General features: G+C 36.8%; 2 protein-coding genes across 3 annotated transcripts in view; one reads left to right on the top strand and one right to left on the bottom strand.

The window, feature by feature from the left end:
- LOC145671347 (uncharacterized) overlaps positions 1-26694 on the top strand; it is a 104713-nt gene that overhangs the window by 61467 nt on the left and 16552 nt on the right. For both annotated transcript variants that reach the window (XM_081740387.1, XM_081740388.1), the window contains exons 8-12: positions 1477-1631; positions 7178-12349; positions 17213-17351; positions 21889-22012; positions 24936-25098. In XM_081740387.1, the coding sequence (XP_081596513.1) occupies positions 1477-1631; positions 7178-12349; positions 17213-17351; positions 21889-22012; positions 24936-25098 (5753 nt within the window). The remainder of the gene's footprint in view (positions 1-1476; positions 1632-7177; positions 12350-17212; positions 17352-21888; positions 22013-24935; positions 25099-26694) is intronic.
- LOC145671348 (uncharacterized) overlaps positions 22706-26694 on the bottom strand; it is a 108216-nt gene continuing 104227 nt past the window's right edge. The window contains exon 2 of the mRNA XM_081740389.1: positions 22706-22892. Coding sequence (XP_081596515.1) covers positions 22784-22892 — 109 coding nt within the window. The 3' untranslated portion in view covers positions 22706-22783. The remainder of the gene's footprint in view (positions 22893-26694) is intronic.

Here is a 26694-nt window from a genome sequence, read left to right as displayed (position 1 = left end):
TGTTTAAGAGTTGCAGTACTGAAGGTACCTTTCATCAGAGTTACTTAATCTGAAAGAATCAACAATAAATGAAATACAAAAATTGTGAATTTTTCTTATTATGTTAAATAATCCGTCATGATAAATATTGTTCTTAAATGAAATTTGGATCACGTTGTTTGTTGTGAACTTTGTTTGTATTTTAGCTGTTTTTACCAGCTGTGGGTCGGAAACTTGAAACTTTATTTAAATGAATTTACCTTAGCTGATAATTAACCTTTTAGGTTAAATGAAATCCACAGATTACTCTTTCTTTTTTATTCTTTGCCCTTTTATTGCCTTGACAGTGCTTCCAGATTTCCAGCTTACAAGGGGTAAACAGACTTTGGTAAATGAACTTCGGGGCCATCTTTCGCGAGATAGTGGTGCACATTTAAAGTGTTAATGCTACGAACTGGGAGAGCGCATTAGCCAGAAGTAGCGGAAATAAAGCGTCTTAAAGTTTCTGACTCGCCGCATATATGATACGATGCGTAAAGTTATCAAATGACGGCGTGGCAGAATGTGGAGCATCTACGACTCACATGCAAAAAGGGTCCTGGTTTCGATTCCCGCTCGAGTTAACTTTTTTGAGTTTTTGTTTCACCAATAAAGTAGCTATTTGTAACTACAAGTAAAATATTAATTCACCATATGTTTATAATGCGTAAACAATAGAAATGTTCAAATCAGTTGTAAAACCTTCCAGTGTTCCATGTTAACTAGCAATAAAAAGTAACCTATTCCGCAAATATATTGATATCACGAGTTATATTGGTCTATACCACAGTCTTATAAAAAATGGTTTTGACGCTTCGTGTCTCTGTGAACAGGGTGCGAATTACAAGGGGGATGAGGGGAAATCCCCTTTGGTAATACTGGGTGTATGCTATAACCAGCGGCGTCATTTCAGACTTCGCTTGAGGGGATCAAGAGTACCACCAACATAAGACTTACACGTTTTTTACTAGTATATTAGTAGGTTAAGTAGAAAAACAAAAATGTTGACTCGAGCGAAAATCTAAATCGTGACCCTGTACATGTGAGTCGTAGATGCTCCTGACTGCCGCGCCATCACTTGATACTTTTACTTGTCGTATCATATATGCGGTGAGTTGGAAACTTAAGACGCTTTTTCTAGGTTATTTCTGGTTATTGCGCTCTTTTAGTTTGTAATACTAACACTTTAAATGTGCATTACTACCTCGCGAAAGATTGTCCCGAAGTTCATTTAAAAAATTATGCATTTCCCTTGTTAGAGTGAAAATTCTACAAATAACATTTGGACTTTATTTTTTCTCCAAGGGTAGTAATGAGAAGAAAATACAAATGCTCTTTATCATAATAACGTATTTAAGATTTTTTTTTTTTTTTTTTTTTTTTTTTTTTTTTTTTTATCAGTTTCAGATATATCCCAAAGGTATTGAAAATGTAAATTATTATGCTTATTTTTAACAGGAATTTGTCCACATCCCACCAGTGAAGAAGACTGTTGTCCTAACTGAACATCAGAAGGAAAAGCTCAAAACAAGGCGAGATGATATACCAGCACTTTATCAAGATTTGTCTCAAGATACATCTCAAATGTTTCCTCCAGAGATTGCATTGGACAGGTATACCATTATTTATGCTTTTTGATCTTTCCTAGCACACTTGAAATTTTAGTTGTAAATCGAGCAATGGGATGAAAATACAGTATATACAGGATTGTAGCCTGTGTGCAGCCAGAAATCAACAATAGGTTAAGGGAATCATGGTTAGATTAAATTGCTATGTAAACATTCTGGTGACTGCAGAGTTAACAAAGGTCCTTAATCTTCAGGATTAAGTCAGGATGAGATGCTGATTCCACACTTTTTTTTTTTTTTTAAATCTAAAAATCCCATATATTTCAGTCGAAGATTTTCTTGTAGGCCTTGTATCTAGAGAGCTGTATATAGTGTAGTCGAAGTCAATATCAGTTAACTCAGTATGCTATGCTTATTCCGTAGAAAATACAAAAACTCTATTTAGAGGCCGTTCAAAAAATTTGAGACTCCTTAAAAAAAAAAAAAAAAAAAAAAAAAAACTCAAGATTGCAATCTTTTGATCCATTTTTAGTTTTCCTAATGTTCTTGTTGGCAATGAAACCAGATTTAAAATAAAATAAATATTTCCCATATGAAATGTAAGGCGTTTAATTATAACATCGTCTTTAATATCTCCCAAGTTCTAGCCAGAGTTTGGTTTTCATGGTAGTTTACAATTTGAGAACAAGAAACAGAGCAAATATGACTCCTAGAATGGTGTATGAAACTGTTTTAGAATTTATTATTTGTATATGATGTTATCAAATGAAACTCGTTTGCAGAGAATATCTGCGAAAGTACTAATAGTATTTAATTACCTTTATATACATTGTAAAGACACGTTATAATGAGTGTTTCAGAATTGTGCTTTAGAAGTCATCATAAGCGTTTGAACATTTGTCCCATAGTGTGCTCAACCTACGGATGGTGTTCATGTAAAATTTGAAAGGCTGGCGTCCGAACTGTTGTCGGACTGCAGCCTTCACATCATCCGAGTGAACCTTTTGACTTTCAGTAGTTTTAGAGATCGAAAGATGTGAAAGTCACAGCTCCCTCGTGGCTAAGCGGTTAGCATACGCACCTTTGGCGTGAGAGACCGGTTCGATTCCCGGCGCGAGCTCATGTGGTTCGGATCCCACGTTAATATGTAGGTCCACGACTCATATAACTCCACTGCTGAAAAGGACGCTAAACTGAAAATCATATAAAAATCAATGTCACAAGATAAATTGTTAGTGCTGTAGGGAGGGTGGTACAGCATTTCGGAACAAGTCCTGAACGTCACGTGCAACATTACTTCGTGGGCGTCAACGTGTAACACATTTGTCCCAGAAGTCAACAAGCTAGATCATTTGTTTTTATGTGCAAAGATGGATCAAAGTTTGATAGTAGTGTTCGTCATTAATGGTTTCGGCTGGCTTCTTGAACTCAAGCATAGCAAACAAAGGAGTTTGTAACAGTGACTCCCTGCACATGATAGTGAGTTGAATTTTATATGACGTGGAAATGAGGGTTGTTTCCGTCGCATAGGAAAAGGTTTTGAACTTAGTTCAAAATAGTGGCACCAGTAGCCACCTGTACCAACAATACGCAACAAGAAGTCATTCCTCTCCAACTGGTAGTGCGACAAATGTTCAAAGGAATACGCCAATTCGCGCTGTTGTGCTTCCTTCAACATCCTGGGAATTCATTGCACCCACACTTCATAATACTCGAGATGATTCACAATATTCTGGACAGTAGTATAACTCATGTTAAATTGCTCGCTGTGGATCAAATGCTCAGACATCTGTTCGCACGAATTGTTTTAGACATCTTTGCACACAGTTCTTTGGTGCAGTCACAAGGGCCTAAGTCCAAAAATTAATTTTTCAGATAAACCAAAACAAACTTATAAGGCCGACGAAATTACAACGATATTGTATATTTGTAAGCTACTTCCATTCTTCTTTTAACTATTTTGGGCAAAAGATGCTATTTAAAAGTGCAGAGGCTGTGATTACGAAGAAAAGGAATATATATACAGGGTGGTAGGTAACTCCACCGACAAACTTTGGGAGGCGATTCCTTATACGAAATGAAAGAAAAATGTTCTAATAAACATGGGCCAAAAAATGCCTCCTTTCAGAGTTATGATCCATTGAAAATTCGAAAAATCATTTTTCAAAACTCCCTAACTTAGAAACTATAGGACCTATCCCAAGCGGTTTAAAAAACTAGTATATTCTCTATCTAAATATCCATGTTTTACCATCTTCCGTTATCGGTGAAAGGAATTGTGAAAAGGAAGTTGAAGTATAGGAATACTCCTTTAAGTACTAATGGTGCGTTCGTTTCGCTGGTACCGGTGAATTCTGAAACATGGATATTTAGATAGACCGTATAAAGTTCCTGTGTAATTCCTTAAACCGCTTGGGACAGGCCTTATAGTTTCTAAACCAGAATGTTTTAAAACGTGATATTTCGAATTTTCGGTAGTTCATAATTCTGAAAGGAGACGTTTTTCGACCCATATTTATTAGAACTTTTTACTTTTATTTCGTATAAGGAACCGCCTCCAAAAGTTTTTCGGTGGAGTTTCCTACCACCCTGTATATATGTTGGTGTATGATTTTTTAACCGATGTTGCTGTAAGAACAGATTTACCGTTTTTGGGTTGCTATGACAACCTGTTCTTATTGATCAGGTGATTGAGAGAAGATAGTTATTAAAAAGTCGACACTGCTTAAAATTGACGTGTATTATTTCAGTATATTGCAATTGATATTTCTTGCGGTATATATCGATTTAAAACTACGAATGTTGTGTGACTTCATTTTAACCAAATACCATATGCATGTTATATCGAACTGGGTAATGTAACGAAAATAAGAAAATATCGTTACAAAATGAATACTGTAAAAGGCACATTTCCTCATAGTACCCAGACATACGTCCATAATACCAACTGAACGACAGTGTTTTTCTGGTGAAAAAATGTATCACTGCAAACGATCGGAAAGTGACTAAAGTCCTTATCACAGTGCACCAAAGAATTGCTCTTTGTGGCAACATCAATGGAGTTGATAGGACGGGAATAACAACTTGTATTTGCATATCTTTCCCTAAACATTGACCAGTCAATTACTGTTATTTTCGATACACAGTGGTCATCGTACACTTCACTCTACAAAACACTTCAGCTGATCGACATTCTTGAGCGGGTTTTGGATGCGGAACGCTATCTTCCAACGTTTATTTCTGCAACGGAAGAAAAGTACTATTTCTTCTGTACATGAACAAAGACATATCCGATGATGTACCAGTACAATTCCACATTCCTTTCATCACACCATGTTGTAGTTTGTCAACAAACGGGTTTCAGCTGATGGGTCCTCATAACTGTCACCTATTTCGCGAGAACTCTTGTCTTGATATGCATTCGGTTGAGGAAGGTTGAAGTATTCAAACGAATGAATCTGAAGTTGCGGGTTACTACAAAGTAGAAAATTAACAGGTACAAATAATGTATTCTGGAAACAAATGCCATCATCAGGTGAATCAAAGATCACTGGAATCGGTGGAGTAAATGGATTAGCTCTACAGATCTCTTCAAGATAAAGGTCTCTCTTTTTTGGAATAAATCAAGAGAAGTAGTCGTATGTCTAAAATGACTTATGGTTCACATCCACTTCAATGTAGCTCAAAGTCTTTACTTGGAAATAGAAGGAAGTGGAAAAAAAGTGTTATGGATTTGGCTTTGTTATTTTTTCTTTTTTTTTCCTTGCTTCCTTTCTTTCTTACGTTCTTTCGTGATTTATTTGTATATAATCTTAAAGTGAGCCAAATAATAGCTTTCATATTTTCTCAGAGAAACTACAGCCTTGGCCAAAAGTGTTGAGCACCCAAATTAACTTTGAATTGTGGGAAGAATATGAAATGAAATAAATTGAAACAACTTGTATAGGTTTATAATGTGTATTATGCTCAAAAACTCAATATTTAATGGTCCTTCCCTTTGCCTTAATTATAGCAGAATTTTTTTTAATAGAGACCCCACAAGGTTCTTACAATATTCGGGACTTATTGTGTTCCACTCTAGGTGCAATCGTTCCTTTAACTATTCTTTGGAAGTAATTATGTGACGCCTGACATTATACTTTAAGAAACCCCATAAATGTTTAGTGACTGGGTCCGGTGAGTGGGCAGGCCAGTCCGAGAGCTCGATATCATTTTCTCCAAAGCAAACCATTGTGCGAACATCTGTGTGACAGGTTGCGTTATCCTGTTGAAACTTACCGCCTCCATGTTTGTAAAAGAGAGCAGTAATGCTGATTCGAGGACGTTTATTTATTTTCTAGAGTTCATACGACTTTCACACACGAACATTTGTCCCACTCTAGCAGCGCTCATGCAGTCCCAGATCATGACGCTGCCTCCGTCGTGTTTCACGGTCGGTACCACACACTCTGGTTTACATTCCTCGCCTAACCGGAGACGGACATAGGACCCCCCCCCCCCGCCCCGTGTACTAAAAATCTGAAATGGGAAAAATATTGTAGAGATTTCGCGCATTATTTTTTGTTAATACGTTTATCAAATTGTTAACAGTTGATAGAACATCAAATTGACTAACTTACCTCAAAGTTTGGCTCGTCGGACCAGACGATATTTGATCAATCATGTTCGGCGAAACTTTTTTTTTTATTATTTTAAAGCTCACTCATACCGTGCCTTTTCATTCTTGTCAGCCATGGCTTCTTCCTGGCTTTACAGTCTAAAGACCAGTTGCTTGAAGCCGTCTACGAGTGGTCCGAACAAATATTGTTTTGAAACCTTCTAACAACTCAGCAGCGAAGTCTGATGACGGTTTCTTCCTATTTTTTAACTACTCTCTCACTATCTTGTCAGTCCTCATGGTCTCTCGTGATCAATTTGCGTCCGATTCTGAACCCATTAACATGTGACCCGGTCATGGCGAATCGCTCAGTAGTATATCGGACAGATCGATGTGAACATTTCACAGCTTTCGAAATCTGCACTTGCGATGACCCTTGCTCCTGCAAAAGTTGTATCTGAACACGTTTGTCTAAACTCAGTTAGTTTCTTTTAGATATATTGAAACAAGAGCCCTACATGTTACAAATCGAAACACCAAAAGCACCTAGATCACAGTGTGTGCACACAACGAGCGAAAGTAGCGACCTGAAAAGTAAATAAAAAACGTTCAAAGTACGGATTTTATTACCCCAGGTAGTTTATTCGTAGATTTGACATGGGTCACTGTTTTTGCCCTTTTGTAGATGCCGGCAAAATACTTCCTACGCAACAGATTTTATTTACATCTGGTTCTCGCACACCTGCAAACTTTGTAGGGTGTTCAATACTTTTGCCCAAGGCTGTAATTCGAAATTAGGAAACTTTTTTTTTTTCCGTCAGACATTCGAATTGTCCCGAATTTAATAATATCTCTAGCCAATTATTAATGATGTTACTTTCGATATGAAGAAATTGATCTACCCTATCCCTGCTCTGGTGAGTTATATGATAAATCAAATTGCAGAACACTTTGGATAAACTAAATCTTACCTTTTTCTTTCTTCTCTTTTCAGTGCAATCGTCGTTGGCGAAAACTGTGAAATAAGAACAGAAAAAGTTGAAAATTCAACCAGTGGTACAAGCAAAAAAAGTGGCAAAGGATCACCAAAGAAACATAATCAGATAGGAGCCACCGTCAAATTTCCTAAGGAAACAGATGTTAGCAGGTTTCAGAAAGATGTGGATCATTCTACAGTTAAAACTTCAGGGACCGAAAATAATGCAGAAACCAAGCAAGCGGAAGTAAACTTAACCCTGAATGAAGCTACAGACCCTGAAATCTCTAAAAACGAGAAACCAAAGAAATCACAGAGAAACCAGAGTGAGGACAGAGTCACCGAAGCAGCTAATATTTTAAATGAATCTATAGATTCCAGTAATAGTGAAACAGCATCTGTACAGGCTCCCAAGAAGAGAAGAGGACGTCCTCCTAAAGATAGAAGTATTGAAAGAAGCCAGTCACAGTCTCAAGATACTGAAGATACTGCATCACAATCATCTCAGGAAAGTGTTAGAAGTAGAACAAGATCATCGCTTGCAAGGCGAGATAACAGTCAAGACAAAGCTAATAGCAGTGTGCGGGATAAATTAAAAAGTGTGAAAATTAATGCTGATATTAATAAGACAGATTTGGAAAGCAAACGAGATAACAGCGATGACAGTACTGTGCAGGATAAATTAGAGAGCGAAAAAGATATTGAAGATAGTCGTAATACGGACCCGGAAACTAAACAAGATATCAACAATGACAGAGGTAGTAGTGCTGCACAGAATGACACTAAGAGCGTGAAAGCTAGTGATCCTGAAATTAGTACCAATAAACAGGAAAAGCTTGAGTCTTCAGTAACAACTGAGAAAACAAATAATGCAAGCAAAAATAAGAAAGCTAGTGGCAGAGAGCTCAGAACTAGAAGTAAGTCTGTTGGTAGAAAAGATGGTGAAGAAAATGTGAATGTAGATCTAAAATCTGATAGCGATACCCAAATAGATTCCCAGAAAGCAGAAGACACTATTGAATCTGTAAAGAAGAAAACTGAAAATAGTTCAGATATTCTGTCTCCTAGAAGAACCCGAAGTAAGTCACTTGGAAGAAGTGTGATGAGTAAAGATGAGAAAAGCTCTGACGGCACTGAACCAATGAAATCAAAGGAATCTGAGTCACAAGAAATAAACATTACTAGTTCTTCACAAAACAAGCAACAACATGCAGAAAATGGAGATAAGCAACATGAACAAGATGTAATAGACTTAACGGACTGTAACGATAATGAAGATGAAAATAAGAGTAGTAAAAATACTATTGGTGTTAGAAGGACCAGACAATCGGTCAAAATTCTTGACAAATCCGTTGTTAAGGAGAATGAAAAAGTAGAAACACCGAAGAGACATACGGAAAGTGACGAGAAAAATGTAGCTTCTCAAGAAACTGAAACAAATAGCGACGTTGGCCTAACAGTTTCAGAAAATATGTCTAATAAGAGTGCCATTGTAGATAATACTCAATCAGCTAAAGCGAAGATTGTGGATCTTTCTAATGAAGACAAAGAAAAAGTAGTGGTCGAAACAATGGCTGGGACTGAGAAGAAAAATGTCACCGATAAAGAATGCGAAAACAATACCGAACATCTAGAACAAACCAAGAAAACTAAACGCAAAGGAAGTCCTAAAAAATTTGATGTGAAGCATTTGGACATGAGAAAATCGCTTCGATCAGGAAAACAAAGACTCAGTGAAAGTGAAACTAAAACAGTGTGCTTAGATGCGACTGACAAAATAAAAACTGATAGTAAATCCGAGTCAAGCTCTGAGCAGGAAGCACCCAGTTCAAACAGCACGATGGGAAGTTCTACAGAAATGAGCAGTCAGCATACTCCATCGTCGGTTGAAACTACTTTCTCAGGCGAACAAGAATCTAAGGGTGCTGATACAGGTAACTCATCCTTGAGTCCTGGTCAGCTTGAAAGCCAAATTAAAACCAGATCAGGAAGTAAGGGGAAAATTGATAAACGAAAGGCAGTATCTCCAAAACTAGACAAATGGATTATACGTTCGCCTTTTAGAAATGCTTTGAAAGCTCTCCAGATGAACGAAAACGATACACCATCAAATGGTACACTCGAAGATCCAAGCCAACAACTTTCCAAAGAAACAGGCATTGAACCAATGAGCAGTGTTCCTCTGAAGCAAAATTCGGTAAAGAAATCTAGAGATACAAGCATTGCAGACTTGGATAGCAGCTGTGTTTCAGAAAATGGTCTCCTTGATGATTCCGATGATGAAGTCATTAAAAGTTCTCAAGAAACACAAACACCCTCTTTTTCGAGAGGAATAACTAAAAGGTGTGTGGTACAGTTGTCAAAATTAAAGGTTGGGAACAAACCTCGTAGAAATGTTTCCGAAACTACAATTGGACAAGATAGTAATTGCAAGAAACAGGAAAAAGAAGAGGAAATTCCGGAAAGTGACGCTAAGAAATTAGATGAATCAGTTTCTCAAAACAACGAAAAAGCGATGACTGAAAAACCCGTTCTCAGCAGGTCTAAGAGTGTTGATCAGGTCACCAATCTGAAATCACTTGTTTCTCAGAGCAGCACAAAAAAATCGACTGAAAAACTCACTCTCAACAGATCCAGTAGTGTTGGTGAGGTCACCTTTGAGAAATCACTTATTTCTCAGAATAGTATAACGACAGCAGATAAGAAGGCTCATGATATTGAATGTGTAGAAACTGCCGATAAACCTGCAAATACAGAATCGTCATCAGAAGCGGAAAAACAAAAAGCTGATAACGAGAATTCTGCGTATGGAGAAAATACCGAAATTTCTCCTGTTAAATCATTGGATAGAAATTCGAAATCATCGGCAACACCTTCAAAAATCACGGAAAGTTCTCCATCAACATCCAAACATACTCCGTCAAAATCTGGAGAGGTTAACCAAAAGCCAATCGTAGTTTATCCTCGATCACGACGAAGAGAAATAAGAAAGAGTATAAAGTTACTAGAATCGGAAGAGTCTAGCTATATTATATTAGCCCACAGAAAAAAGTTCCCCAAATGTCAAAGCTCGACTGAAACCGGAAGTGAAGCTGTTAGTAAGGAATCTTCAGATTCGTCATCGGAAGTTGTTAATATAAATGAAAGTAGTGAAGATGAGGTTTTGGCGAAATATCCCAAGAAAAATAAGGCTGATAGTAGCAACAAAACTCAGCAACACATTGAAGAAAGCTCAAAGGAGGAAGACAGTGAAGTTTCCAATAAGATGGTTGAGGGAAAAACAGAAAAACTTGAAAAGAATACCATGGCTGAAAAAGCAGAAATTTTGAAAGAAAAAGATAATACTTTATCTAGTGACGTAGATGAGAAGAAAGCAGAAAAGGATCAAAAGGATATTACTGAAAAAGAAGAAAAGATAGCGAAGAAAGATAATATGTCTTCTAGTGAGCCACCTGGAACGAAAGAAGAGGATCTTAAAATGAATACTTCGATTGAGAAAGATGTAAAATCAGGTGAAGAGGACAGTAATAATTCTTCTAAATTGGCAGAAGAAAAGGCGGATTTGTTAGTAAAGAATGTTAGAACAGAAAAGGAAGAGACACCAACACAGAAAGATTCCATTTCCGCCATCAATACAGTGGAAGAGAAAGGAGAGGAATCTCTTAAGCATATTTCTACTGCAAAGAATACTAATGACAAAGTTCTTGTAGTTGAAGAAACCAAAGATGAAGACGAAAGTGTTTCTGGGAACTACATATCAGGTGAACCAGTTGTAAATCAGGATGAAAGGAAAATTGCTTCTATTGATTCTGGGAAGAAAAATGATAAAATTGTTGTGGCCGAAGAAATGAAAGATATAGACGAATCTGCTTCGGAAAAGCCTAAATCAAATGAAACTCTTACAGATACTGATAAAACTTCTGTTGATTCTAGAAAGAAATCTCTTAGATCAAGAAAACGCAGTCTTCCTGCACACAATGATGTAGCTAAGTCATTGGACGCAGATGAGATTAGTAATGAGGAACTAAAAACGTCCAAAATTAGAAGAACAGACTCCAATACTAGTAATAAAAATAAAAAGTTAATAAACAACATAAGAACACGAAGTAGGAAGAGTACTGGTGATGTAGCTAAGTTGGATGAGACAGAGACAAAGAAAGATGATGATAGTAGCTCAAGCATGATGATTAAAGACCAACCAATTAGCGAGATTGGTGATACTGAAAGCAAAACAGATGACGGCGCGGAAGGCGAAACGGAAAGCAAAATGGACGACAGTGCGGAAGGTACGAAAAACGAAGTTGAGGTAGAAAGCAGCGACAGTTCGACACAGCTAGATTCACCTACAGAAACAGAATTACCTACTGATTCTGTTAACAATCAAGAGAGAGTTGAGATTGACGACAAGTTATCCAGTGACGACAAGAAATCTGATACATCAGGGAAAAATCCAGAAGTAATAAATTTAAGCGATTCATCCGATGAAATATGTGCTGTGAGTGCGAATGGGATGGATGAATCCAGTTCTGAAGTCACGGTTGAGTGTGTGGTAAAAGCAAACACACAAAAGACTGATGACGAAAGTTCCGAGGTAGAAAAATCAGTAGAAGTTGTAGTTCTCTCTGGTGATTCAGATTCAACACCCCCTGTAGATAAAAATATTCCGGAAGTTCCGTGCGGTGCTAATATTGCAGATGAAGATTGCCTTCAACCGAACTCAGTAGATATATTTTCAGATTTCAGTCCAGCTATTGAACCTTCAGAGCACGTGGAAGACAAGGTAGTTGAGAACGAACCGAAGTGTAACGGACATGCAGAAATAACTGAGGCGAAAGCTGAATTGGTACACGAGGATGTAAAAGCTTCCAATGAAATCCCAGAAGATAAGCTTCTGAGTTCAAGAGAACAGATGGCGGATAAAGAGATTTCTCCGAAGAAGAAACGACTAATAAATAAACTACGAGAAGGCCGCAGTGCAGATTTGCTGAAGCTGATGAAGCAAGATGGAGGAGATGTACAAGAAATTCACACGGATGACGACATGCCGAACATCAAAATCAAGAAATTACATTCAACTTCTCCACCGTCACCGTATTTACAGAAGAAGTGGAGAGTGGTGAAGAAGAACAGTCCTTTCCATCATGGTCGAATAAGAACTATTAACATGAAATCCCCACTGAATGATTTGAAGTAAGTAAAAGGCATTCTTAAATATTTTGTATACACTAAGTACAAGTTGGCAGAGAGCAATATTATAGAATGACATAGAAAAATCTGGCTGCTGGACTCTCGGGTAATTAAATTCCGGTCTCTCGTCTGTGGATCAGTTATTAAGTTGAGCTACAAACTAGATCTCCAAGTTTTCTGTTTTAGCGTTTACTCGAACTACGTTTGCGGAATTTAACGAAGGTAGATATTGAATATTTTATTTGTAAGATAGATTTGTCATGTTCACGTACTAATTGACGAAGAAGATTTCTAATCAGTATTGGTTTTAATAGTAATAATAATAAATCGCTGTAGCCCAATTGATAAGGCAATTATCGGACAAGTGAAAGATTACGATCCAGCCGCCAAATTTTCATCAGTTTTACATAATTTTTATTTAATAGCATTTTGTAAATGTAGGGTACTTGCTTTCTAAGTTTCTGATATTCTTTGTAGCCATCGCTGTATTCAAGAAAGAAAAAGAAAAAAAAGTAGGCAACGTAGCAAAAAGGTGTCAATTTCAACCTAAAATACTTGTGAATTATCAGTCCCGAGTTCGATCTTCATTGCGGACACAAAACCTAAGGAGTGGTTCAAATCTCATGTAAACAAGAGTTCCTGTCTTGAATAAACTCTTAATTAGTCAGTTTTGGCCCCTCAAATTCACGTATTGACAAATAATACGGAGACCATATTATTGGTCAGAGCGGACTGCAAGAGGTTATTGAGGATTCACAAAGGACTTTAAGTCAAGGAAGGTCAGGGAAAGACAGAGAAAATCAAAATGGATCAGGAAATGCTTCAACATATGTCGAAATTCAGATAAATTGCTGTACCTCACAGAAGAGTCTGTGTAATTTTTCTTCAGTTGCCTACAGAAGTTAACGATCACTTTCAAGCAGTGTTTCCCAATCCGTTTTCACTGATGACACATTTTACTGAGAGTCCACGACATCGCGACACACTTGATTTTTTAAAAACTAATTATTATATAAATTATAGTAGTACAAGCCTCCAAGTTTCTATATCGGGGGCGCGGTGGCTCAGTGGTAGAGCGTTCACCTCCGGTGCTTGGGGTCCCTGGTTCGATCTCAGCTCACGCCGTGTGGATTTTGTGATGGACAAATACCATGCTCGTGAGTTTTCTCTGGGTTCTCCCGTTTCCTCCCACTTCCTTCATTCAACCATTTCATTCATTACTCATCATCACCGTCTCCTTTAGCCTAACCGGCATAAACGTGGGACGTAAAACTGAAAGATTTTCATTTTTATTTTTGTAAGTTTCTATAAAGGTAGTGATTATATGTAGTACTGAGCATAGTTACTGCCACTGGAGGCTTTAATTTGAACTAAGTATTTAATGCTTTATTAGAACTTTTAAATTCTAAAATTTCGCGACACATCCAATAAGACAGACACATCAGTTGGGAACCTCTGCTTTAAAGAATCTTGACAGATTCAAGAGATAATTCTGTCGAGAAATTTGAAGCTTAAAATATGTAAAACGATAATCATGTTTGTTGCACTGTATGGTTGCAAAACTTGGTCGCTTACTCTGAGGGAAGAGTATTTGAGAATAAAATCCTGAGAAGAATATTCGGACCCAAGAGGAACGGGAATTGGAATGACTGAAACTTCATAACGAGGAACTGTATAATTTATAGCGTTTACCAAACATTGTTAAGGCCATCAAGTGTAGGAGGTTCAGATGAGTAAGTCATGTAGTCAGTATGAAAGAAAAGTAGGAACGCTTTCAAAATTTTAACTGGAAGTCCAATCGAAAAATGATCAATAGGAAGACCTAGGCTCAGATGGGAGGACAATATTAAGATCGGTCTCGCAGAAATAGAAATACAAAGTGGAGTTTGGTTCCAGTTGGCTAAGGACAGAAGCCAATGGAGGGACTTTTTGAACGCAGTATTGAACCTCCGGGTTCCATAGGCTATAAAGTTAGTTAAGAAAGTGAGCGTTGGAGAGCTATGGAGATGGTGGAGGCTGTATACCTAGGTATAATCTTTCACTTATTGTTTATTGTACTTACTGTTTAAAATGTACTATTTAAAATTATTCATTTACCGTACTCATCCGTCTCCCTGAGCCCAAAGGGCATATTCGTAAGACGTTCAACTGAAAGACTTCATTTCATTTCATTTCCGTAGTACTTTCTCAGCTTTAGTTAAACTTTTTACTTTCGCGCAACTGTAGAAGAGAAGAAAGTAAGTCTGGTAATCGTGAAAAAAGTCGAATTTGACATTTCAACGGATGTGCACCTTTAAACCAAAAAGAGACTTTTGGATGTCCATCCGTCCGTTCGTCTCTGTGTAAATGTTTTCACTCTTGTAGATGCCTTGCCATTCAACGTATCCCACCACATTTTAAACTTAAATTTTTTATGAGGTTTTCCACGTTTTTTCCCCGAAATTTCTTCTTAATCAAAACTGAAGGTAGTTTACTAGAGGAATTAAAAGAATTGCGATTTTTGTCGAAAACGGCTTTAACAGTTTTGTCATAAATCAATATTCCATTAGCGACTTCATAGTGTGGTATACGTAGTTTCATTGGAAAACCAGAAGGGGAGTGTCTCTAAAACGATTTTCTCAAAAACTATTCAGGCAATTTTGTTGACATTTTATAAATCAATCATCCATTAAGAAGCCTATAATATGATTTAACGAATTTTCTATTAAAAAGTCAACAAAGGTTAGTTTGGTCTTAGGAATAATTTTCCCCAATCAGAAAAAAAAAACAACTATATTTTATAAAGAAATGTTCCATTAAGAAAACTATAATTTTTCCCCTTTACATTCACAAAGGGTAGTTTATTCTGGGATGAGTTTTTCCGGACGATTTTTTCAAAAACTACTCAGGCAATTTTGTTCATATTTCATAAAAAATGTTCCATTAAGAGACCTGTGATACAGTAAAAATTATTTTCTACGTAAAAATTCACAAGTAGTAGTTTACTCTTGCGGGGTGAATTTTTTCCGCACGATTGTTCCAAAAATAACTCAGACAGGCATATTTCATAAATAAGCATTTCTCGAACAACGCTACAATATGGAATGAATAATTTCTCATGAGAAAATCCGCAAGGGTTAGTTTACTTATGGAGGTGTCTCCTTCGAAAGCACGTATTATAGTTTTATTTATATTTTCCAAATAAACATTTTCGTAATAACTGTAGCATAATATCATTTAATTGAAGAACTGAGAACGAGAAGGTTTATCGCGGTGGCCCGTACCTTTTGTCAATATTTCGATCCTTACAGGCGTTATGATTATGAACTTATCATCCTCCTCAGTGGCAACTCACTATATTCCCATCTTGTGTTGTTTTACAATTTACAATTTTTGCAGTTGCTTAAATTTATTATATTTATTGCTTTTATGTATAATTCCTTATTTTGCATATCGGCGAGCTAAAAGTTTTCTGTTTGTTTCAGAAGCTTAAAGAGAAGGATGAACAGACGACAGTCATCTGTCTGTATACGAGGGATATCGTAAAGTTTTAATTATCATAGTAAAAATATCAGGATACAGGGATTGTTGTGATTTGTAGTTGTTAACCCCTCTCTATGTAGTCACCACTCAGATTTACGCATTTCTACCAGCGTCCCTTCACTTTACGAATACGGTCATCGTAGAAGTCTGCACAATGTACTTTAAACGACTCTTCCACTTCATGAATGACGTTATCTGTTGTCAAAATGGCGACTATGCAACGGATTTTTCATTTAGGGCAACAACAAAATGCACTGGGTGCGAAATCGAGAGAATAAGGCTGACGCTGCAATACTGGGAAGCCATACGCCCTTGCTTTGTCGACATCTTAAGATGAATGAGCAGGTGCATTGTCAGCTAGGAGAAGAACGCCTTTCGAGAGCATGTCGCGCATTACGCAGTTTGTGCAGGAGATTGCTGTAGTACTTTCCAGTGACGGTTTGTCCTTTTGCAAGGTAATCTGTGAGGATTACCCCACGAGAATCCCAAAAATTGAACAGCATGACCTTCCTCTCTTGACTTTTGCACCCTTGCCTTTTTGGGTGGGGAGGGGGCTAATCGGCATGCTTTCACTGCATACTCATGGTTTTGGTCTATGATCATACATATATCCACGTTTCATCCATGGTTACCAGACGCTCGAAAATAATCCTCTTCTAACAGCATCAACATCTATTGGGAAAGGTCATGCTGTGTTTGCTTCTAAAAAGGTGTTAGCAAACTAGGAACCCAGTGCGCAGATACCTTAGACATGCGAAGTTCGTCATGGATAATTTTACACGCATTACCACAACTGAGACTAGTCTCATTTATAATCGTTTGGATGATTATACGTTTATCTTCGAGGATTAAACACTCCAATTTCTTCCCAGTGGCCGCATCGTCCGTCAAGGATGGTCTTCCAGGTATTGAGTTATCTGTGAGGGACATATGACCAGTTTGGAATTTCCTTTTCCACTGTACAGTGGTGTCGTAAGATAGATAATCATCGCCATACACAACCTTCATTTTATCATAAATTTGTCTGTCATTATTACCCTTCAAATGCAGGAACTTAATCACACTGCAGCCTCAATCTTATCCATTTTGCACTTTGGTCACTTTTGGCACGCACCAGACACAACACTAACAAAATTTTATCATATCTTCATAACTTCCTGGTGATAATTAAAACTTTACAATACCCCCTCGAAATTCTAGAGCTCTTGAGAAGTTGGTCTCGTACATAAGCGTATAAATAAAGCGCTCTACGTATTGTCTGTTGTACTATAGTAAAATTAGTAATTATTACGCGTAATCATTGCATATCCTTGAAAGTAATCTGACTCCTTGAAACCCTTCCAGTTGCAGTATAGAAGACGACGAAGAAGTGCATTCTACAGTGGTAAAGTTCAAGCCATCCCCGACAGCTAGTCCGTCCGCTAGCATCTTGAAGAAGAAGCTGGACATATCTATCGAAGAATCTCCATCACCACCGTTAAAGGTATCTTGTCTAGTTTTGTCATTCAGTTGGAAGTAGTAGCATTGGTAGATGATTTAAGTATTCAATAGAGTATTTATTCGTTTTTGATGCAGTATCCAGTGCTCGAATCCCGGGGGGAGAATATTGAATGTATTACAATGATTCGAATTCCACCATAAACTGTCGAGCCATGTTTCATTTATTGTCTTCATTAAACAAGCAGATTTTGTTAATAAAATTTCCACTATTGACCATATGAAAATCATCAAAAATTCCATGAGAAGCGGATCCACAATGTGTAAGTAACAGTGCAATGTGCCATTCCATCCTATAGTGGTTTTCGGTGTTTTTTCTTACAGGACTTCACAGCGCTATGATAGTTTATTCAGGGTTCATACTGGCCTTGAAAGTCAGAGAAATGCTTCAAAATATGCTGAAACTAAGAGAATTTTCACAATCAATTTCCGTTAATCTTGTTGTTAATTATAGTTTAACTAACTTTAATTCAAATAAACTATCATGTTTTCTATTTCTATATGGAACGTTTGAACATACTTTACGTTGAAATATGTAATTTTGGTTTTAGACAATTGTAGTCTTTAAAAAAATCAATTTAAATAAGTAATAAGTAGAGACACGATTTTTTGCTGACACGCGAAAACGCGAAATGAATCAGTTTTGTATGAAAATGTTGTGTACCTGTATATATATTTTCACCATTTGTTAGGCCATATAACGCTCGCGATTAAACTCGAAATTCTGTCGAATTAGCGAAATTTGCAACAACTCTCGAGATTCCACGAAATTTACGCAAAAGTGACAATTTTTCGACGCAATGTGATGAAAATTCCCATTTTTGAGAAAATAGACCACCATGAATTTTTGAAATTTTACATGCGAGCTCCAGACGGTATCAACTGGCGAAGTGGATAGTGTGAAAGGAGTGTTGCAGGGTATGTTAGATGAGCATTCAGAAATTGCTGGAAAGTATCTTCAACTAATGTACATATCAGTTTCGAATGTTGACATAGAGAGGGTTCTCTCTTCTTACAATGAAATACTTACCGACAAAAGAACAAATTTAACACCAAAAAACGTTGAAACAACGCTTACATGTTATTTGCATAAGTAAGCTGTGAACACTGAAGTTCTTTCTTTCTATTAATGTTCACTGTGTGGGTGCTTTTTTTTTTCTTTCTTTCTTTCTTTGTTTAAATGATACTTTTATTCAATGAGGATGCTTAGTGTTATTTTTTAAAAACTCAAATATTGTTTAATATAGTCATGCATGAGCTCATGTCATGATCGATGAGTGAAAATTAAGGTGAAATAAAAGGTAACTAATTGTAATTGCCAAGGAAAATAGTGTTCTTACATTGAATTTTTATTCACCCATTTTATCCCGCTTTATGCATATTTTTATAACGAAATTACGAATTCTTATTTACCACAAAATCGAGTTTCTAATAATAATAAGAAATTCTAGAAACAAAATTAAAAATTAAAATAATCACGCTACTGACTAACAGACAAACCACGAACAAAAACAGAGTACGTTTAATGAGATATAACTCAGAATTACGATTAACGAGTAAACTTTAATTAACTTTAATATTTTCCAAAGGTGACACACATCAGTTGATACAATCGTCTAAACAAAATGAAATGCTTGAATGGAAATTCTCATGCGTAGTTCTCGAAAAAAAAACTATTTTTTATGGCGCTAAAATGTGTTGTTTCTTATCAATGGTAATTGATAGCTTTCAGTGACGTCGTTAGAGGGCAGCCTGGGTGTGCATCAGCCCCTTAAAAATCTCATACCCACCAAATTGATTTTGATTTATTCATTTAACATTTGTTCTCTTAAGTATAATAATAATAATAATAATAATAATAATTAATATTCCAATACAATTCATTAGCAGCGTTTAGGGGTAAGAGACAATTGTCTTAATGCTTTCTCTATTTACCGTGCACAGGCAGATCTAGTCTGTTAATTATGGGTTATGAGTTTATTTTTAGGGAGCTTGAGAGGGTAATGCCTGTAACTTCAATTTACACCTACAATTCATCCCGTCTTGGAAAGATACAGAGTCCCAGCAAATGCAACCTCTCTGTCATCTGGAATGTAAAATGAACTTACATCGTGTTGTGATGTAGCAGTAAAGGTAGTTATTACAAAATTAAATTCAACGTTATAGCTGCTGAAATCTGCGATATAAGTATCAGTGAGCAGCGTAGTGTATGTATAAGATATGTTTAAGATAAACGAGTGGAATATTTTTTTTAAATTTGTAAAACTAAAAAAAAAAATCACGGAAATCAAAGGATTTTTAAAAAAAATATTTTACGAGGAAGTATCATTATTTTTCCTCATGGGCGCCTTCAAGATATTCAATATTGTTTTTATTATTATTATTATTATTATTATTATTATTATTATTATTATTATTATTATTATTATTATTATTATTATTATTATTACAGTGAAATCTCTGAATAACGGACACCAATGGGACATGAATTTTTGTCCGTTATTGAGAGGTGTCCGTTACGGAGAGGTAACAGAAATTTAATCTCACAGCGGTAATTGCGTGCTCTAATATACAGTAAATACGTTGTGTATGAACATAAGTACGTAAAATTCAATATGAAAATACTCTATTAGTACTATTTGAATTACTGGGAGGGATGAAGGAAAAATTCTTTTGTGTTAAATAATATTATTGCTGGGGGATATGTTAATATATTCGTATACCGGTACTGCAAAAGATAATGTATGTTAATTTCCTTAAGTACATGTCATTACCCTGTAAGCGTTTCTCATATATTTCAAATTTTCAGAACCTTCTCAAAAGATTACTCGACTCCAACGAACTACTCGGCTGAATTCTTTTGTTTAGCGAAAAAGGCATGCTTTTTCCTCTAAGAGGGTAATAAAACTCATTAGCAAATGTCCTCTGAGAATCCTCAATACGGTTGCGGAAGTAAGATGTGTGTGTGTGTGCGTTTGTGTACTGCCGTGGTATCTTCGTTGGTGGAATGGATGAAAAGGCATATGGGAGTGCATATGTTTATTGACCCAGCGCCAATCACAAAGAATATCCTCTTAGAGAAAGTGAAAAGGAAGCCGAGAAAAGTCCAACCCAGACTTGTTACAGTATCATAACTAAAAGAAAAAGGTTGCTTCTCCGAAGAAAGAAAAAAAAAAGTAAGAGAGGACACATTGCTCGGTGAAAATGTTACTGTAAAACAAACAATGTTTTGTTATCTATGAAATTGCCGGGAAAGATGCAAGGCCCAGAGGCAAAAGGATTGAATTTGTTACGGAAGGGAAGATAATTCGCATAGAATTCTTGGCCATACGATTGACCCTGCATGAGTGTTACTGCTTATTGAAGGTTTTCTAGGATTTCTAACAGAAAGCAGTTTATTGCGGGCAGAACAAAAAAAGAATTTCAAGTTCAGTTTGAAGCTGTACTGTTTGATGGTTCACTAGGTCTAGACTCATGATAGATACGCTTGTGAGAAATAATATATCGCAGAACCGAGAATAATTCCTGTCCGTTATGAAGAGGTTATTGAACCGTCTGGGGAAAAAAAGACTGTCCGCGTCCGTATCTGAGAGTGTCCGTAAAAGAGAGGATTTTGTTCCATAAGCGAACATATATTTTTGCCGGGACAAAAGAATGTGTCCGTATTATAGAGGTGTCCGTTAAGGGAGGTTTCACTGTATTATTATCTAAGCTTTACTTTTATTCATAGTGTATGATTCATGGTGTCTGATGAAGCCAGAGTGGACAGTTGGCGAAACTGTTACATGTTATGTATAACAATAAACGTATTGTTTTGCTCAGCGAGTAGTTTAAATCAAATTAAAGATATTCAAAAATCACTTGATATGAAACCTCCTAGTATATCGAGTTCTTCAACATTGCATCGAGTCATTCCACAGTCAAACTGTAACAGCCTGTTGAAAAATTAATGTAATCCATGAAGCTTTATGAGAAGAAGAAAAGCAGCACCCATCATATGACAACGCTAAGGGTCTGTAGAGCAACTGTCATCTCTACACAACGTCGCGTATTTGTTTATTTTTATATACATTTTATAAATCACGGCTGAACTGAATGCATTTCTGCAATGTAATATTACTTTTGCATTCATAGCCAAGTACTCTTTTGCATCTGTTATTTGTCTTCTTGCGGTGACACGTAACTTCTAACAATAACACACAGCCGTTAGAGTGACGCATATACTCCTAATAGTGATATCTCTTACTGTGATGCCTATACTAATAGTGACACGACACAAATACTCATATCAGTGACACATATACGTCTAACAATGACAGTCTTTATAGTGATGCACATACCAACTGTAACAGTTCTTACAGTATAGCAGGTAGAAAATTTGTTTTTTTGTGTCATTCCTATGATGGTTCATTTCTTCATACATCATAATAGTGATAAAATAATCTAAACACATATCATTTTCCAACACACTATATTAAAATTTTAGTGCAGATTAATTTAAACTATCTTGTGTAACTTTGCAGAAGCGACGCGTGAGTTTTGCTGAGCCCGTGGTATCCCATGAGATTCCCATTCCAAAATCGGACAGTTCCAGAAGAAGAAATGTTCATCGTTGCTTGTTGCCGAAAGAATCTCTTATTCCGAAGGGTAAGCAAACTTTTGTCTAGTGTGTGTGTATTTATATGTTTTTATAATTTTAATAGAAGGGGTTATTTTAAAGAGAAATTAAACACACATGTGTATAATTCATATATATTTCTTTCTCACTATACTGCATTTTAGCCTTCACTGTCGTTGTATAGAATACCTTGCATAACACGGTTTTAAACAGTGGTGGTTTTGCTTTATTAGGGCTTTATTATGAATTGACAACAGGTTTAGCAAATTGTTTGAAACAACCAAATAAAAACAGTAAATAGCACATATAAATGTATAGATGGAAATAACTATAGAAGTGAAGTATTGACTTCTGATATGACAATATTAAGTACAATTGAGGAATGGGAGAAGAACGCTGGCGTCTAGTACGATGGGTCTTTGCTTCAGTTCCAGTTCATGTGGAGTTTGTGATGGACATCATGCCTATGGTTTTCTTGAGTTTCCCCGTTTCCTTCCACATTCTCATTCCATCAACTACTTTTCGTAATAATTACTTCCACTAATCATTCGTCTCCTTTAGACTGCAGATCATAATCGTCGGGCGTAAATCGGAAAGTTTTTTTGATTTACAATTCAAGGAATACTTACTTGATATATATTTATTGATTTTTGTTACTACTATTATACATTTAAAATGATTTTCTGTACTACGAACTGCGTCCAGAAAGTAAGTTTCCCTATGGTGGTAAACACAAACAAGACATATTGATCTTGTAACATTTATTGCCACTGGATACCGGTCACACTAACCACTGGAATTCAGACCGTGGGATCAACTGTTGTATTCCGATGTCTTAAAGTCAGCCACTTGGGATTGGAACCAGTGTCACTTGGGATTGGGATTGTTAACCGCAACACAATGATGACTCTGTAAAGAGAAAGCATAAACGGAAATAGTGTTTATTTTAGCGTGAAAAGAAAAACTTGTTACCAATATTGGCATTCTGACCAATAAGGTCAACTTACCAAAGATATTACTAAAAATATGTTTTTATATCACTTCGGGAGCAGTTATGACCTAAAGTATGGTTCAAATATGCACTTACATAGGTTGAATAAAATGTAGTGGCAATACTGTTGTTACGTCAAAGGGCTGTGTCTCAGCACTACAAGAGTTCTGTACCTGAGAAGGAAATATGAGACGAGGAAGTGTGGCGACTGGTAACGACTGTGTTATTGACTCAAAAGCAGCAATGCCGTAAAATAGATGAGGAAAGTTGAAGCATCATAACAATGTTTCGGAAAGACGAACAACGTTCGTAGATCAAGATTGAAGTGGCACTTGGGCGCAGTACACAACGATGTATTGAGGGACATCGTAACGACCTTTTCGCCAACATGAAGAAATCATTTCGCGGGAGGCGCTGCGACACAAGAAAGGCCATCATTCATACCATATAGTAGTCCCTACGGGGCATCGAGAAAGGTTGACGCATTGACGGTGTATGGCACCTTCCACACGTAGCAGAAGGTGATAGTAATGGGAAGAGATTACATTGAAGGAATGATACATGTATTCATTTGTGCATAAAGCCAGGTATGAATTATAACAATGTTGCCATTACTTTTTATTTAGCCCTTGTATATGGCCAGTAAGAACCGTATTTTCACATTCACAAGGGATAGAAATGTATTCATATTTCTTAACGTAAAAGTAAATAAAAATAAAACTATCTGATGAGTCATAGCAATTCGAACCTTAATAATCACTGTCTTCTAGAAGAATTCCATAACCAACTTCTCAATAACTGGAAGACTTGAAATTGTAATACATAACGGGAAAAGCAAACAACGATGAGTGTTAACTGAATACACACAGTAAGCACGTGCACAATGCAGACGAAATAAGTGTTGTACTTTATATTTTCTTTGAATCTGCTTGCTCCTTTAAGAGAGAACACCTTTGAGCATTTGCAGTCTGAGAGTAGCGAGATGTAATAAACGTAAAAGGTAACAATTGTGTAAAATTGTTGGTACCATTCCAATTCTTAACCACATTTCTTTCATCCAGATTTAGTTTAGGCTTCGTTGTTCTAATGTCATAATCCATACAACGTTCCTTTCTATTAAAAACAAGTTGTTTGATGGATAATCGTAACATCTTTCACACTAGAGGTCTGCACGGACCGAAACTTTTAGCCCGACCCGGATCGTGAATTTACAATGTGAGGCCCACCCCGAGTCCGAAATAAGTTTTAGCATTTAGGGCCGAACCCGGTCCGAGCTCGTGTGATAATCAAATAAGCCCGAATTACAGAAACTTAATAATTAACGCATTTTTTTTTTATTTACAGTAATTAGAAGTTTAATTTTGCAGTCGTGCTTTAAAAGTCCTCCAGAAAGAACGGTGCTATATATATCGTTGTACAGTATATTTACAAAGTTAGGCCCGAGATATATGGTTGTATATTTAAGAATTTATGGCCTGGGCCTGAAGTTATATATGCTTTGTAGGCCCGAGCCCGTGCAGCCTCTACTTCACAGTGCAGATGGATATATCTAAATGTTTTGACAATCTAGAAACAGCCGGATCCTGATCTTTAGAATCCCTTATGTTCTTAATGCTGGTGCTAATGTTTCTCTTATGTATTTAATTTTGTTTACTAGGAATTGATTTCTGTTTCGTCATTATTTTTCTCCGTACATCGTGACTGACGAAAGGAAGAGAAGGATTGTTGAAAATTTTCTCAGGATGAGATATAATAAAGTCAATTTTATTATGAAGTAAATAAGAATGTGCCGTACATTCTCCGAACCTCGAAAGTGTTGTAAATGGAGTATATAAAAGATATATAAAGTATTGTCATTTGTTAGTGTTGACCATTGTGAATGTTAAATTTGACCATATTTAATAATTGTAAATTCCCGATATCCTGTATTAGTTACTACATCTTTCATTTTGTTCATATAGGAATCGAAAACGAAATATGCAATCTTAATGGCATAGAATCCCAGGGAACTATGGAAGATGATTATCCCGAACTGCTAAATGATTCTGAGCCAGTGTTTCCTCAGCTGCTTTCTTCCAAAGATTCTGTTGAAGATATTGCTGCTGACCTAGCATCATCAATGTGGTAAGTACTACAGTAGTATGCGACCTGTATCAGTAATATTACTTGATAGTTCGAACAAATACATTGAAGAGATTAAACATTAATAGTTATCGTTAACTCCTCGAAACTCTCGTAAATGGAATGTAGAATAAAAAGTATATGTAACTGTAAAGACACAATAAAACAGGTGGAGTTGCTGGAGATTACTAAGAGGGTGTGAGGTTCTCTAAGAGAATTATAATTTAATAAAATGCATGATTCAAATAAAGACTAATGGTAGCAGTTGGGATGTTGGTAGACCTAAAGGTGGTAGAGACAACTCAATTTAAAAACAGTCTGAACAAAGTTGTTAGTCCATAATCCTTCCTCTAGCTGGTGCTGTTGAACGATGTTGGCAGTCCAAAGGTGTCGAAGAGCTAGGCGTCTCCTTCGAAAGTGCTTCCGATCAAAAGGCGTTCACCGAAGCAGAATGACCAAGAAACGAGCGATATCCCAAAATGACCAAGATCATGCTCTCTCAATTGCTTTCTATCCCACTGTCCCTCTGACTTTATAGACGTAAAGACGGAAGAAACACCTTGTAGACCTACGTTACCCAAAGGTGGTGAGTTACTCCAAATCGAAGCAGACAAAGTCTTTATTGCATTCTTCAGCTGATCCAACATAAAGCGGCCAGGCTTAGGAAACAAGCTGGTAGCGTTGCTAGACATCACATTCCAGAACCTAAGAAGAAAAACTCGTACAAGTCAAAGCTCTTGCTTATGGCTACTAATACTTCTTGTCGCTGCGACGAGGAAGAGGTAATTGATTGGAGAGGACAATAGATATTAACATATGACTGAGGGCCAGTAAGATACAAATTCATTGAGAAAGCTTCTATCTCATCACATAACAAAACTTAAAAGCAGCACGTGTAGGTGAGGACAGGGGTGAAAGGTTCAGGAAACTGCTGCCACAGTTTATTACAAGAAAAACTTTACAAATACAACGATTTCCTTGTAAGTAGCAAATAATGGATATGTTTTTTATACGAGGGCTATCCAGAAAGTAGATTACGTTTTGGAATAAAAAATCAACAAAGTATAGGAAACAAATTTTATTATATACAGATGAAAGCCACACACAAATACTACTTTTCAACATAGTCACCATTCAAATTAAGGCATTTATCGTAGCGATGTACGAGCTTGGAAATTCCTTCGTCGAAAAATTCGGCCGCCTGCGACTTCAACCACTTCGTTACCTCTTCTTGCAGCTGTTCGTCGTCATCAAAACGCTGCATAGCCAGCCACTTCTTCATTGCTGGGAATAGGTGGAAGTCGCTCGGTGCCAGGTCGGGACTGTACGGCGGATGAGGAAACAACTCCCACTGAAAAGATTCAAGAACTTCACGCGTGACATTTGCCGTGTGGGGCCGGGCGTTGTCGTGAATCAACAAGATCTTAGAGCTCAACATTCCTCTGCGCTTGTTTTGAATTGCTCTTCTGAGGTTTTGCAGAGTTTGGCAATACCTTTGAGCGTTTATTGTAGTGCCTCTTTCCAGGAAGTCCACAAAAATCACACCTTTTCTGTCCCAAAAAACAGTCGCCATCATCTTCCTTGCCGACATTGTTTGCA

This window comes from Thermobia domestica, chromosome 15 (genome assembly GCF_964235325.1).
Source record: "Thermobia domestica chromosome 15, izTheDome1.hap1.1, whole genome shotgun sequence".
In the NCBI taxonomy this organism is placed as follows: domain Eukaryota; kingdom Metazoa; phylum Arthropoda; class Insecta; order Zygentoma; family Lepismatidae; genus Thermobia; species Thermobia domestica.
This window is presented reverse-complemented; position numbering and strand designations above follow the sequence as displayed.